Consider the following 13,825-nt stretch of genomic DNA (forward strand, 5'->3'; position numbering starts at 1 on the left):
TTTTATTAAAAAAAACCGTTGTAAGGAATTATTATACCATGTCCATTCTGGTAAGCTGTTCTGCAAAATGTTTTTCTGGTACATCAGGAAATTTGTATGCCGCAGCCTGACTTGTGGAAGCTCCATTAGCATGAATTACAAAATTATTAGGGTATAAATATCCAGAATCTGAAACATAAAATAAAATAAAAGCACAAGTTTAGTAATAAAAAAATTAAGCTAAGCATTGTTATTTTTAATATATTTATAATTGATGTAACATTGTAACTTTTTAAAAATTTAAAAAAAGTATAGAAACTTTATTACTGCAAATATCTTACCCACATACTGATCATCACGAACAAATCGATCTAATTTGTGTTTAACTTTTGCTTCTAATTCTGAACCTGGCAAATATTGTCGAGTGAAATTAATTAATTCATGAAGATTTGAGTGCACTAAAGGCTCTCTAAAATCTTCAGGATAAGAATCTAACCATACTCGAAGTGCTAGCATTAATGCCCTGCAATAAATATTTTGTAAGAACAACACATAAAAAGAATTCTTTAAAGTACAAACCGATAACAGTTTGATAAACCTATAATTAAAAATTACATTAAAATATTAACACACAGTAAAATTACTTTTTATGTTGTTGATATATTAAATCTTCTTGATCTTTGTCAACAAATTGTGTGAATCTTTGAAGTAAGAGCTGAAGGAGTTGTTTTGGCGTAGCAAAAGAGCGATATGTTGCAAGAAAAACATTGATATAAGTACTTTCAAGTTCACCATCATCACTAACAAGATTTTCAACTAACTTTTCCAATGTAGCAGCTTTTACAAATCTAATACGTACTGTTTCCCATTCAAGATGTGAAATTTCATCTTCTGAATCCTGAAATAAATTTCCTACTGTAAACATTCAAAATATCCTTATGACAATTTTACATTCAATGAATACATTATTTAGGTTAAAAATTTAGTATTTTGTAAAAATTTTTTTAAAAAAAATTAGACGTTTGAAAATAATTAAACTTACTGAAGAAACACTTTTGGTAGGTCTATGATAGCGAACTTTCTTCAGATAAACAGTATAAATAACTCCTTCTTCTTTTTCTTCACCCCAGAGCCGCCAAGTTGGTTGCTAAAAATGCAAAATAAAATTTAATAGCTTTATATTATTTAAAACAAAAACAATTATTTTTAAAATAATCTTTATAAAAATGATAATTAATTAAAATCTGAATATCAAAACATAATTAAAAAATTTAATAAGGATAATTTTAAGTTTATGAAATTTTAAACTAAAAAATAATTCCTAAGTAATAAATAAATACTAACTATTCTTGAGTAAAAAATAATTATAAATTTATACAATATTATGTTATTTTAATAAAACAGTAACAATATTTTAAAAACTTAAATGAATTCTTTGTAAAGTAATATCAGTTATGTAATTAGTCATATAATTAATGCTCTGGAAAAAATTTAGGATATTAAAATTACAGGTAAATTTTTAATTAAAAACAAACTTACTTACCAGGCTATCAACATCTAAGTTCATTCTTTAAAATTATCCACATTTTCAAAACTTGTAACCAACCCCCCTTTTAATAATTACAGCTGTATAAATCCATAGTAAAATACAAAAAAAAAATTCTAAATTAAACTCGTGACGTCACATTGCCACTGCTTATTTAAAAACCGTTTTTTCTTCCGGATTAGTGCTTATCAAAAACGGTTTTTTTTTTATTTAGATTTTTATGATTTTAATTAAACATTAACTTAAGAATTATATATCATCACTTATAAAAATTAATATAAATTATTAGAGAAAACATACTAAGTGACGTTTACAATCTTAGAAAATGAAAACAAACTTTCTATGTAAATGTTGTCAAATTGTTTAAATGTCTATTTTCACTTTATAATGCAGCAAATTAAATTTTAATAATAAAAATTTTAAAAAAATATTATTTTATTGAATTTTTTAAATAATACATTTAGATTTAATTTTATTCGAAATATTTTTATTTGGTATTTAGGTAAAATAGAGAATTTGAGTAAAATACCAATTGAACATTAAAAAATTATTAACTGTACTTTGCACTCTATGGTATTATTGTAAATGATTTCCACATGGGTTACTCATATCATTTGAATTATCAATTTATTTTTTGACACACATTCATACTTAAAACTATTTTTGCAATTAACGCAAAATATTTTTTGTAACTTTTTTTTTTTTTTTTAAGGAAAAATAGTAAGAATGGGGTCTTACAGAAAAAAAATCCAGTATTTAATAGTCGATACAAGTGCATTCCTAAACAATGCACCTTTACAGGTATTGTTTTATTTTCAAAAAAATAAAAAAAATTTAAATTATTTAGGTACTTGTAAAAAATAATATTTTTGTTTGAATAAAATATAATGCTTTACCCTTTTTTAAATTTCAGGAAATAGGAGAAAATATAATAACTGTTCCTGAAGTTGTTAATGAAATTAAATCTAAAAGGCAATTGAGGAGATTAATTGTTTTGCCTTATGATTTACAAGTGAAAGATAGTACAGCTGACAGCATTAAATTTGGTATTTATTTATTAATAATTTATTTTTAACTTATATTTACTTTATTTAAATTTTTTGTGAAATTAAAATGTTTTATTTATTAATCAATAGTCAATGAATTTTCAAAAAAAACTGGGGATTTCCCTAGCCTTTCTGCCACTGATGTAAGTATTATAGCACTTACTTATCAGCTTGAAAAGGAAAAAAATGGAACTGAACATTTAAATGATGCCCCCCTTTATAAAACAACAATTGAACCATTTTCTAAAATACCGGAAGATTTAAAAAATGTCGTCGGATTTCATTTACCTAAAAAGGTAATTGAAGGCATTTATTAATTTTATAATAATAATAAATTAGGGCTAAAAAAAAAAAAAAATTTGAAATAATCTGTGTTTTAAAAATTATTGCAATTAGTAATTATTAAAATTAACTGTTTGTAGAATTTATTATCCAAATCAGAATCACCCAGTATCATTAATTCGGAAAGCTCAGAATATGAATCTGGAGAAGAATTTGTTGATGCATTAGAAGATTTATCAAATTGTGACAGTAAAAATGAAAGCAATATTACTTCAGAAAAAGATGATATTGTTAAAAGCATAAAAAATTTTAGTTTTGATGATGATGCAGAAAAAAATGATGAAAAAAATCTTAGAAATTTAAAAGAAAATGACAACCAAGTTAATTGTCCAGTTTTAGAAAATAATGAAAAATATGAATATGATGATGATGATAATGATGAGAATGATGATGATGATGATGAAGATGATGATAGTGATTGGATTACACCTGAGAATTTTAAAGAAGCTAAATCAAAAATTGCAGATGAAGTCGATGAAAGCTTAGAAAATGTGGTAGTAGCTTGCTTGACAACAGATTTTGCAATGCAGGTGATTAAAAAAATTTTATCATTTTTATATTGAATGAAAACTGCTTTAATGTTTCATTAATTTAATTTTGTTTTGAGATTTCAGAATGTATTAAAACAAATAGGTCTTAATGTAATTTCCCTCGATGGAAAATTAATTAAACAATTAAGAACATTTATTTTACGATGCTATGGGTGTTTTAAAACCACAAGTATAATGACAAAAGTATTTTGTCCTAATTGTGGTAATAAAACGCTTAAAAAAGTTGGAGTCTCACTAAATGCTGATGGAACCCAACATTTACATATTAATTTTAGAAGACCATTGACAGCTAGAGGAAAAAGGGTAATTATTTTAAAAATGTATATTATAAAAAAAAATTAAAAGATTTTTAAAGATTTTTTTTATACTGATAAATAAACTCAAAAATAATAATTTCAGTATTCAATGCCACATTTTAAAGGTGGTAAACACAGTAATAATCCTATAATTTGTGAGGATCAACCTATGCCTCAGCAAAAACCGAGTCGTCTTTCTAGAACAAAAAATAATCCTCTAAACGATGATTATGTGGCAGGATATTCTCCATTTGTTATGAGAGATGTAACATCTAAATCTGCCATGCTGGGAATAAGACCACATATAGAAATGAAACATTGGATGAAAAGAAATCCAAATGATAAAAGTAGAAGAAAAAAATAAACTTAAATATTTTCCAATAAACCATTGTCTATTCATTTTTTGGGTTGTTATTATTTTCCTATTTTCAATAAAATTATTTTAAATTAGTAAATTAAGTTTTTAAGGTAAATATTATGTGCCAAAAAAAAAACTGAAAGATACTTTTTATAAAAAATTATTTTCAAATTTCATAATTGAAATTATATTATTTTTAAAAAAATATATATTCGAATTTTGTTATTAATTTTCCATAACAGAAAAAAATTGAGTTAATGTGGGTTTATCTGATTTAAAAATAAAAGCATGATAATGGTCTTCAACTAATGTAAATGTAAGGTTATTTTTATGGCTTAATAAACTTCCAGTAAATCCATTTATAACTAATCCGATCCAGTTAAAAATTTTTTCATCGACTATTTTTCTATAACAAAAAAATTAAAACAATACTTTTTTTTTGGGTTATGCAACTAAAGTACTTTACTTTAAATTAGGTTAATTAGTTCATGTTTAGATAGAAAAATTATAAAAAAAACTTACCTTAAATTCAGCATAAATTTTTTTATTTTCGATTCAGTAAAGAATCCTGTAAAATTTATATTTAAAACTTGACCTAAAGATTCAGACTTTTCAGAGCAGTGAAATGTTGATATGTAGGTGTTGTCAGACCTAAATTAAAATTTATTTTTATAAATACTTTACATAAGTAAAGTTGTTTTTTTTTTTTTAATTTAAGCAAAATAGTACATACATGTTACATTGCAAATTAAAAGCACCAAGCCATTCAAGTAAACTATCCGGATCAGTTTCTTCATCATAAATAGGAACTTGAACATTATAATTGAGTTTTTTTTTAACATCAATATTGCATGTTGTAACTTTATACCCCTTCTTGCAGAAATAAAGAGCTATCGATGATGGGCATGTTTTAATATCTGAAATAAAAGTTAATCTGTGAAATAAATTTTTCAATTAAATTTATCCAATACTTAACGTTTTTATAAAAATACATACCTTCAGGCTCCCATGATAATATTATATCAAAATAAAGATTCATATTTTTTAATTTTTTACTTATTTCTTCACATTTTTTTTTATTTTTTGATAATAAAATACAATCGAGCACGACTGAAAAAAATTTAGAAAAAAGCATTGTATTTATTTATTTATATAAATATTTTAAATGTAATAAATAGATATATGTGTATGTAATGAAATATTAAAAGAAAAATTAGTACATCTATTAACAAAACACTTACACAAATTATGTTTGTTTTTAGTAACATTTTTAAGGGTGCTATCAATTCCGATTTCTTCAGAAGATTTTTTACTCAAAGTCAAGATTAACTTTCCACTTGAAATAAAAGCTAACCTGTCATCTTGATCAGATAAAGTATTAATGCTTATAAGTGTTAAACTACCTTTTACAATAAATAAATCTATAAAATTTTTGTTAAAAATTTCACTCACTGGAACAGCATTAATTCTGTAGTATTGACAATCCTCCGTAAGGGAATAAATTAATTCATTAGGTGCTGTTAATGTGTTTGGTAACGTAACTGAAATCTAAAAAAAAAATTTCATGACTTAAGTTCGTGATTTAAAAAGCTAATTTATAAAAATTAAAATAATTTAATTCTCAATACTTACATGATGATTAAATAATTGCTTTTTGATTTTTGAAAATATCTCTTCGTCAGAATTACAATATGAGTTACGAATTTGTGGAGTAAGAACTGGAAAATCCCAAATTTCTGGACTCAACATTATGAATACTGTGTCCGTAAAAAATTTTTAAAAAAAAAGCTATAAAATTTAAAAAGTTTCATACAATATTAAAAATTGTGTCGTTGCTTTAATGTAACTGACACCATTTTATCATAAACAACAAATTAACGAAATATTTTAAACTGCTTTAAAATGCACAGTTAATAATTTACATTTTGCATAGAGTAAATAAACACACACGGTTTTTTAAATTATCCATAAATTATTATACTATTATCAGGAGTAAAAGTTATGTGGTTAGATTTAATTAAGTTTTGTACGTATTAAATAAAATACAAAAATAAAAATAAAACTATAGGAAAGAAGTATGAAAAATAAATTAATGAATTTTTAAAAAGAGTGATACTGTATTTTCTAAATGTTACCGTTAGCTAATAACTTGAAACAAGATTTGTACCTTATTCGTCTGAATTTCTTAGAAAAATTATTAAATTTTTCACACTTGGTATAAATATATTATAATAATAAATGTTTTTAGTAATTACTAAACAAATTTAAGAAAGCCCTATATTTGAATTAAGAACTACTGTAATACTTAATGATTTCAGGGTCTTTTGGTTTTAAAATGGTTTTATCTTTTAAATTAACCACCCAACCTGGATGAAGACCGAGAAAAATTTGTAAAGGATCTTTTCTAATTGGTGGTTTTCTTATAACTAAATCATAACCATATTTTTGAGCTAAAACACCTCTTTCATATTCAACTGCTTGAGGATCTGCTAGGTAACCTCTTTGCTTTGGATCAGTATACATTTCGATTGCATCTGCTGGCGGCATCATTCTTTTAGGAATGGGTTCTCCTGTAAACCAATTTTATTAAATGCATCAATGCTTTCCAAAAACTTTTTTCAAAAAAATATTTTAATAAAAACTTCACCTTTTTGAAAAAATTTCAAAGGATTTTTTAAAGCTAAGAGACTGTGAAAATCATAATATGCCAAAGTTACTGAACCTCCCAATCGTTCTATAGCAGCAATTACATGTTCTGGAGCATATTGAATTTCTATGTCAATTTTTGCAGCAAATTTATCTATTCCCTAAAAGTAAAAAAAATTTCACTACAATTGTAAAATTAAAAAAATATAAATGTTGACTAAAAAATCAATTTATAAAACTTACTTCATCTGTTAACTGAAATCCATAATGCTTTTCTTCGGGAAGAAATTTTACTAAACCTGACTTACATAAAGATGATATATCGATAAGACCAGAAGTATCGAGTCTGTTAGTATCAATGAGCTTTTGTATATATAGCAATGATAACGGAGGATATTGCCTCTTTAAACTAAAAAATTATTTTTACATTTAAGAGTGTTCATCAAAATTGTTTAATTTAAAAAAACTTACTGATGTCCTTTATAATATGGTTCTTTGGTAAATTTTAAATAAAATGGAGTTTGCCCACCTTCCCAACCGGGTCGTGGAAAAATTTGTCTTTGCGGGTTTTTTTTCGGCATACATCCGTGAGTTTTACCACCGTATCTTCCTCTAGCTCTTTTCTGTAAAAAAGATAACAAACACTTTATAAGTTAATTTAAAATATAATTTAAAAAAAAAATTATTTATATTTTTTAACGATAAATGTTTCAAAGCACATCATGCAGCTTTTATTATTATAAATAAATTTAACTTACGTATTTAACATTTTGACCTGGTTCTTCTCTCAAGTTTTTTAAACTTATTCGAGGAAGACTTTTCAACCAAGTAAGAGCTGTTTCGGAAATATTTTTACCGCGTAATCCTGAACTCATGCTAAAAAAAAAAAAAATTTAAATTTTACCAATAATAAATATATCTCAAGACTATTATAATATTCAACTAAAAAACATGAGATTTATTTTTATTAAGTACAGTAATACAAACATATCATAGAGTAAAACTAGTTATAATTTCTTATATTTACATACCTTAAAGAGTAATTACATATTTTCAATTTAAAATTAATTATTGGATTTAAATGTAAATGTATGAAAGTCTGGAGGCATATTTTAATTATTAATATTTATTTATATTTAGATTTTTTTACAATTAAAAACTAAAGTTTGTGTTGTTTTACAGCAAAATGGCGTCAAGGTACGTGTTAATTTTGTTTTTAAGTTTTTTAAAGAGAAATTAATAATTGAACTCTTTAATTCTATATCTTGAGTTTAAGGAAAAGGGCTTATTATTTATTTTCTTTTAATTTTGCAACTATTATTTTTATTTTAGGAGCGATGGGAATAAAGTTTGCTGTTATGCTCATCCAGACGCTCCACTTATAGAAGATTATAGAGCTGGTGATCAAATATGCTCCGAATGTGGCTTGGTTGTAGGAGATAGGTAAATTTTTATAATTAGTTTGTTATTCTTTAAAATACTGTCAGTACTTTATACACTTAAATACATTTAAAAAATTAATATTGTTTTTTTTTTATAACTTTTGAAGTTTTAAACATATGTTTCATATTTTAGGGTAATAGATGTAGGGTCTGAATGGAGAACTTTTAGTAATGAAAAAGCCGGAACGGATCCATCTCGTGTGGGTGGTCCTGAAAATCCATTATTAAATGGATCTGATTTGTGCACAATGATAGGGCCTGGAAGGGGTGATGCTTCATTCGATGGATTAGGAGTTTCAAAATATCAAAACAGAAGAACTATGAGTAGTTCTGACAGAGCTCTAATAAATGCTTTTAGAGAAATTAATGCTATGGCTGATAGAATAAATTTACCTAAAACAATTGTTGATAGAGCAAACAACTTATTTAAACAAGTTCACGATGGTAAAAACTTAAAGGGTAGAGCCAATGATGCCATCGCTTCAGCTGCTTTGTATATTGCATGCAGGCAAGAAGGAGTTCCTAGAACATTTAAGGTAAAATATTATTAAAAATTTTTTATTTATTTTTATTATTAAGTGTTATTTAATATGTCTAATCATTATTTTAGGAAATATGTGCTGTGAGTAAAATTAGTAAGAAAGAAATAGGTCGATGTTTCAAGTTAATTTTGAAGGCCTTAGAAACTAGCGTGGATCTTATTACTACTGGAGATTTCATGTCAAGATTTTGTTCCAATTTGGGTCTTCCTAATATGGTTCAAAGGGCTGCAACACATATTGCTAGAAAAGCTGTGGAATTAGATATAGTTCCTGGTCGTTCTCCTATTTCAGTTGCTGCTGCTGCTATTTATATGGCATCACAAGCATCTGATGATAAGAGAGTTCAAAAAGAAATAGGTGATATAGCAGGAGTTGCTGATGTAACAATAAGACAATCTTACAAATTAATGTATCCACATGCTACAAAACTTTTCCCTGAAGATTTTCAATTCAGCACTCCTATTGAAGAATTACCTCAAATGTAATTGTTATTTTATTGCACATTTATTTATTTTAATGTGCAAAATGTGACTATTTGTTAATGACAGTGAAAGTACATTATTTTTTTTATGCATTTTACAAAGAAAATTATGAATCAAGACAAGTTTTTGTATAGTTTATTTAATTTTAGGGTTTTTAGGACAATATATATATATTTTTTTTTGAAATAAGAAACAATGTTAATCTTTGAATGAATTATACTTTTTTTTGCTATTAATTTGTAGTATTTTATTTAAAAAAAAAAAGAAAGAAAGAAAGAAAAAGAAAAACAGAAGAACAAGAAAAATAGTTCAAGTTATTTAGACTACTCTGAATCGAAAAACTCAGATTCAGATTCGGAAGAAATTTGATTATCTATCATTAAAACATTATTAGGTTGGCTAGATAATTTATTTCGTCTCCTTACTTCTTCAGAAACATATTTGTTCATGATATCCCTACAAGTATCAGCCATTGCAGGTGGTAACCACCCATCATACTCATGACAAACTGTTGATTCATCAACATTTTCCAAGTTCTCTAACATAGCTTGAACTTCAGGAACATGAATATCACAATACTAAAAATGAGAAAAGCAGTGAATCCCACGAAAAAAAAAAATTTTATCTTTTACATGTTTTTTTTAATAATATGTTTACCTGATAATAACATTGTCTAGAAGGAGGTACCATTTCTGGCCTGAAAATATGATCCATTTGATCTGATTGTTTTTCTTTGAAATTAACTTCTGTTGGATTTCTAGATATAACAGAAATATTTTTTCCCGCTTGATTTGAAAATTTGTACGATACTGATGCTCCTATATTATTTCTTTTATTTTTAACTTCATCTTTGCTTAAATGACTTCTTACTCTATAATCTAAAGTTTGGTATATTCTTGACTTGGGATCTTTTCGTGGATCATATCCAAACCTGACCCAAAGAGATCTCCAAGGACCATTAATAAAGTAATAAGCTACACAAGGAAGAAGACACTTTAGTTGAATTAATGGTACTTTGCTGATACTTCTAATTGCACTCTTTGAATAAATAGGTCTCTCTTGAAATAACTGTAACGGCAAAAAAAATAAATAAAAAATTTTAATATACAAATATTAATTTTAATAAATTTTAGGGCTTGTTTCTTAAAATCTTTATATAAATAATTAAATTACTTTTTAAATAAAAAATATATAAAAATAGTTACTTGTTTTAAAAGTTGCAAGGTTTCACTGCTAACAATTCTAGCTGAACATATGCCCCCAGCTGGTATATTTTTAGGAAATTCAGGAACTTCAGGATTATCAAAAGTAAGACATTTAGTACAACCATATCTTTTACGAGTTAGCCGACCAATTACATTTGATTTATCATCTTCCCCTAAATTTTTGCTGAAATTAAAACTCTGAAAAAAACAATTAAATAGATCAAATGCTTGAATTATATCATAAATTTAATCTTCCTTTTTAGCTTTATAAAATAAAGCTTTTCCAAATAACATAAATATACTCACTTGCACTGTATCAAATCTTGAAAATGTTGGAGGGGGCAAAAAATAAGGAGCATCTGAATTTAACCAATTTAAATCTAATCCTGAAGGTACTATTTTATCATAAATGCATTCATCTTTGGAAGTTGGTAAAAATTGAAAATCACAAAGATTAGAAAATTTGTACTCCTCTGTTACACAGCCAATTGATTGATATGATAAAACTCTTCCTTCATTATTTTTTTTTTTTTTATATTTAATTTTTAAAACTATAGCTACAACAGACTTCCTTGAACCGTAGGTTGGTTTGCAAAAAGAATCCTGTGGTCTCCATCGAAGTTCTAAACGTCTATTTTTTTCTGAATATGTCTGAAACAAATATTTATTAAAATGTACATTTATATATGTATGTTAATTTATAATTAATATAGAAAAATACTCACCGACGAGATTGTTCTAATTCCACCTAATGTTTCTAATACGTTAGAAATGTTTTTAACAACACCCGGATAATGAATGCATACAAGAGAATTATTACCCTCTAAAGTTTTAGAAGTCATTTTTATTTTATATAATTTGATTACTACTAATCGTAGTCAATTATTTCATTATTTTTCAAATGATAATAAATAAATTAGTATTTAGTTTTATCTTATTTATTTAATAATTTATAAAAATCGACTTACAATTCCAAATAAAAAATTATATTGTTTAAATTGCCAAGAACACCTTGTCAAGTTTAAGGGGCAGGCATTTTTGTCAGAGCGCCATGAGTTAAGCTAACGACACGATTTCTAGCCTACGATTAATGGAGTCCGGGTTTTATTCAGATAGTTTTAAACATTTGAATCTGTTTTAGTTGTGCTTTATTTTGGCTCTATACATTACCCGTCATTTTAAATTTCACGTTTTTTAGGGCGATTGCTCGAAATTTTTAAAGGCAGAAACATTATGTAAATTACTTTTTAATTTTAGGTATTCGTTTATTTGCTGGCATAACAATTAGTGTTTATTAAATGATACTTATGCATAGGGGTTTGACTCAGTGTTTTTTTAATGCTAAAGAGAATTTTGAAGGAAGAGGTGACAAACACTTGAGTTGTGACCTCAGAAAATGGCAGATGAGAACGAACTCAAGGTATATTATTCCGTTTTAGTAAAGTAGTGAGGTGTATATTTAAGCTTTTTCTTATACAAGTTAAAACTCGTTAAAGATTGTCTTAAGATTATTCTTTTAGTTACTAGATTTTAAAAATTTCAAATGGCAATGGAATATTATACCTTAAAGGCTTCTATTAAAGGCAAGTGAGTTTAAGGCTTCCTTCATTCCAGTAAATATACTCTTATTTATTCTGGTACCCCAAACAAAAAAAAAAAAAAAATTATTTTAATATTTAGGTTTCATAGTTCCAATATACTATATATATATATATATATATATATGCATGAAATCATTTATATTTTCCTACTCAAAATTGTCATTGCACCCCAAAAAAAAGACTGTGTAAATTGAAAGAAAGCTAAACTTGTTTAGATAAATAATATTTTATTAACTAAGCTTTAAAGTAATTTTTAAGAAGATGTAAATTTCATTTGTTTTAGTCAATGATCCTGAGTTTTCGAGTTAGTGAACTTCACATGCTTTTGGGTTTTGCTGGCAGAGATAAAAGTGGACGCAAATCAGAACTTCAAAACAGAGCAATTGAATTACTTCAGTTAGGATCTTATCCAGTTATATTGAAAATAAAAAATCTTTATAAATATATGCAGTATGTATAAGTTTTGGAGTACCACAAATAAATTAATCAATTTTAGTCTTACATACTTATTGAATTGTATAATATTACATCATAATTTTTAAAACATGTTATACTCGAACAATTAGATATTAATCATATTTTTTTTGTTTTTTTTTAGAGAAAGCTTTCAAGGTGCAAAAAATAATTCAGAGGTTAGTGTTTTGCCTAGCCCACTTCCTGAAGAAAGAATAATTGACAGAGGAGAAAAAGATACAACAGAGAAAACAACAATGCAACAACCACATGGTAGAGGCTATCCAACTCCAAGTTGTCTAGGCCAACCACAAATTAGTGTGGGAAGTTATGAAGTAATTGAAATTTTTTTTTTCTTTTTCAATTTTAGCAACCCATTCTATAAAAAATATATTTTGAATTAAATTTTATTTCAGCAGAGGCCAATTTATCCATCAGGTGTTTATCATCATCAGTATCCAACTACACAAGCCAAACAAAATAGTCCTATTCACCCTTCTCATTTCCCTGTACATCCTGATGTCAAGTTAAAAAAGCTTCCCTTTTATGAGGTTTCAGCAGAATTGATAAAACCATCCAGTTTAGTTCCTTTAGGATCTCAAAGACAACAAGACAATACCTTTGTTTTTCATTTAACTCCTCAACAAGCAGCAGCGATTGGAATGTCAAGAGATATGAGACCTGGAAGTAAAGTTGAATACACGGTACAGGTACAACTTAGATTTTGCCTTTTAGAAACGACAAGCGAACAAGAAGATTGTTTTCCTCCCGGAGTAATTGTCAAAGTTAACAATAAATTATGCCAGTTACCGGTAATGAAAATATTATACAAAGTATTTCGGTTTCCATTTTTATATTTATATTAATAATTTTCATTGATTTGAAAAGAATCCTATTCCAACAAATAAACCTGGGGTGGAGCCCAAACGACCGCCTAGACCAGTAAATATCACACCTTTAGTGAAAATTAGTCCAACCGTCGGAAATTCAATTTATGTACAATGGTCAACGGATTATACTAGAGGATACGTGGTAGCAGTTTATTTGGTGCATAAAAAGACTTCGGAAGATTTATTAAATAGATTAAAAGCAAAAGGAGTTCGTGGTGCAGATTACACAAGAGGAATGAGTAATTATTTTTCTTCTTTTTTTCTTTTAAACTTGCAGTTTTTTTTTTGAAAATATTTTTAAAAACGTTCTTCGTTTTCTGAAAAAAAAAATTTCAGTTAAAGACAAATTAAATGAAGACGCAGATAGTGAAATAGCAACGACTTCTTTGCGTGTTTCTCTTGTATGTCCTCTTGGAAAAATGAGAATGATGACTCCATGCAGAGCT

The 13,825-nt window shown here is 26.3% G+C and overlaps 7 protein-coding genes across 7 annotated transcripts in view; 3 read left to right on the forward strand and 4 right to left on the reverse strand.

Moving 5' to 3' along the window:
• The window catches only part of Phum_PHUM626260 (ral guanine nucleotide exchange factor, putative), a gene marked incomplete at both ends in the record, with an annotated part of 2,399 nt that extends 1,276 nt beyond the window's left edge, over positions 1-1,123 (reverse strand). Inside the window, 4 exons of the mRNA XM_002427590.1 lie at positions 176-267; positions 299-577; positions 624-877; positions 1,022-1,123. Coding sequence (XP_002427635.1) covers positions 176-267; positions 299-577; positions 624-877; positions 1,022-1,123 — 727 coding nt within the window. The remainder of the gene's footprint in view (positions 1-175; positions 268-298; positions 578-623; positions 878-1,021) is intronic.
• Positions 1,124-2,251: 1,128 nt separating this feature from the next.
• On the forward strand, positions 2,252-4,124 carry Phum_PHUM626370 (rna-binding protein nob1, putative; the record flags this gene model as incomplete). Its single annotated transcript, XM_002427591.1, has 6 exons — positions 2,252-2,326; positions 2,439-2,571; positions 2,662-2,867; positions 2,994-3,443; positions 3,528-3,767; positions 3,864-4,124. 6 exons carry the CDS (start codon positions 2,252-2,254, stop codon positions 4,122-4,124), a joined length of 1,365 nt encoding a protein of 454 aa, XP_002427636.1.
• A 219-nt stretch (positions 4,125-4,343) lies between these two features.
• On the reverse strand, positions 4,344-5,867 carry Phum_PHUM626380 (uncharacterized protein; the record flags this gene model as incomplete). The annotated part of the gene is made up of 4 exons (XM_002427592.1): positions 4,344-4,524; positions 4,852-5,035; positions 5,360-5,666; positions 5,751-5,867. The coding sequence occupies 4 exons, from the start codon at positions 5,865-5,867 to the stop codon at positions 4,344-4,346; spliced, it is 789 nt and encodes a 262-aa protein (XP_002427637.1).
• Positions 5,868-6,404: 537 nt separating this feature from the next.
• Phum_PHUM626390 (60s ribosomal protein, putative) lies at positions 6,405-7,639 on the reverse strand (the record flags this gene model as incomplete). The annotated part of the gene is made up of 5 exons (XM_002427593.1): positions 6,405-6,688; positions 6,766-6,925; positions 7,008-7,173; positions 7,236-7,387; positions 7,523-7,639. The coding sequence occupies 5 exons, from the start codon at positions 7,637-7,639 to the stop codon at positions 6,405-6,407; spliced, it is 879 nt and encodes a 292-aa protein (XP_002427638.1).
• A 311-nt stretch (positions 7,640-7,950) lies between these two features.
• On the forward strand, positions 7,951-9,233 carry Phum_PHUM626400 (transcription initiation factor iib, putative; the record flags this gene model as incomplete). The annotated part of the gene is made up of 4 exons (XM_002427594.1): positions 7,951-7,961; positions 8,097-8,207; positions 8,340-8,742; positions 8,817-9,233. The coding sequence occupies 4 exons, from the start codon at positions 7,951-7,953 to the stop codon at positions 9,231-9,233; spliced, it is 942 nt and encodes a 313-aa protein (XP_002427639.1).
• Positions 9,234-9,553: 320 nt separating this feature from the next.
• On the reverse strand, positions 9,554-11,277 carry Phum_PHUM626410 (uncharacterized protein; the record flags this gene model as incomplete). Its single annotated transcript, XM_002427595.1, has 5 exons — positions 9,554-9,808; positions 9,888-10,298; positions 10,436-10,633; positions 10,742-11,086; positions 11,161-11,277. The coding sequence occupies 5 exons, from the start codon at positions 11,275-11,277 to the stop codon at positions 9,554-9,556; spliced, it is 1,326 nt and encodes a 441-aa protein (XP_002427640.1).
• Positions 11,278-12,322: 1,045 nt separating this feature from the next.
• Phum_PHUM626420 (sumo ligase, putative) lies at positions 12,323-13,825 on the forward strand (the record flags this gene model as incomplete). The annotated part of the gene is made up of 5 exons (XM_002427596.1): positions 12,323-12,486; positions 12,635-12,824; positions 12,909-13,301; positions 13,378-13,618; positions 13,716-13,825. Coding segments are annotated over 5 exons (1,098 nt in total), but the record flags the coding sequence as incomplete, so codon positions are not given.

The sequence above is a fragment of the Pediculus humanus genome, genomic scaffold, assembly GCF_000006295.1.
Source record: "Pediculus humanus corporis 1103172107739 genomic scaffold, whole genome shotgun sequence".
NCBI lineage: Eukaryota > Metazoa > Arthropoda > Insecta > Psocodea > Pediculidae > Pediculus > Pediculus humanus.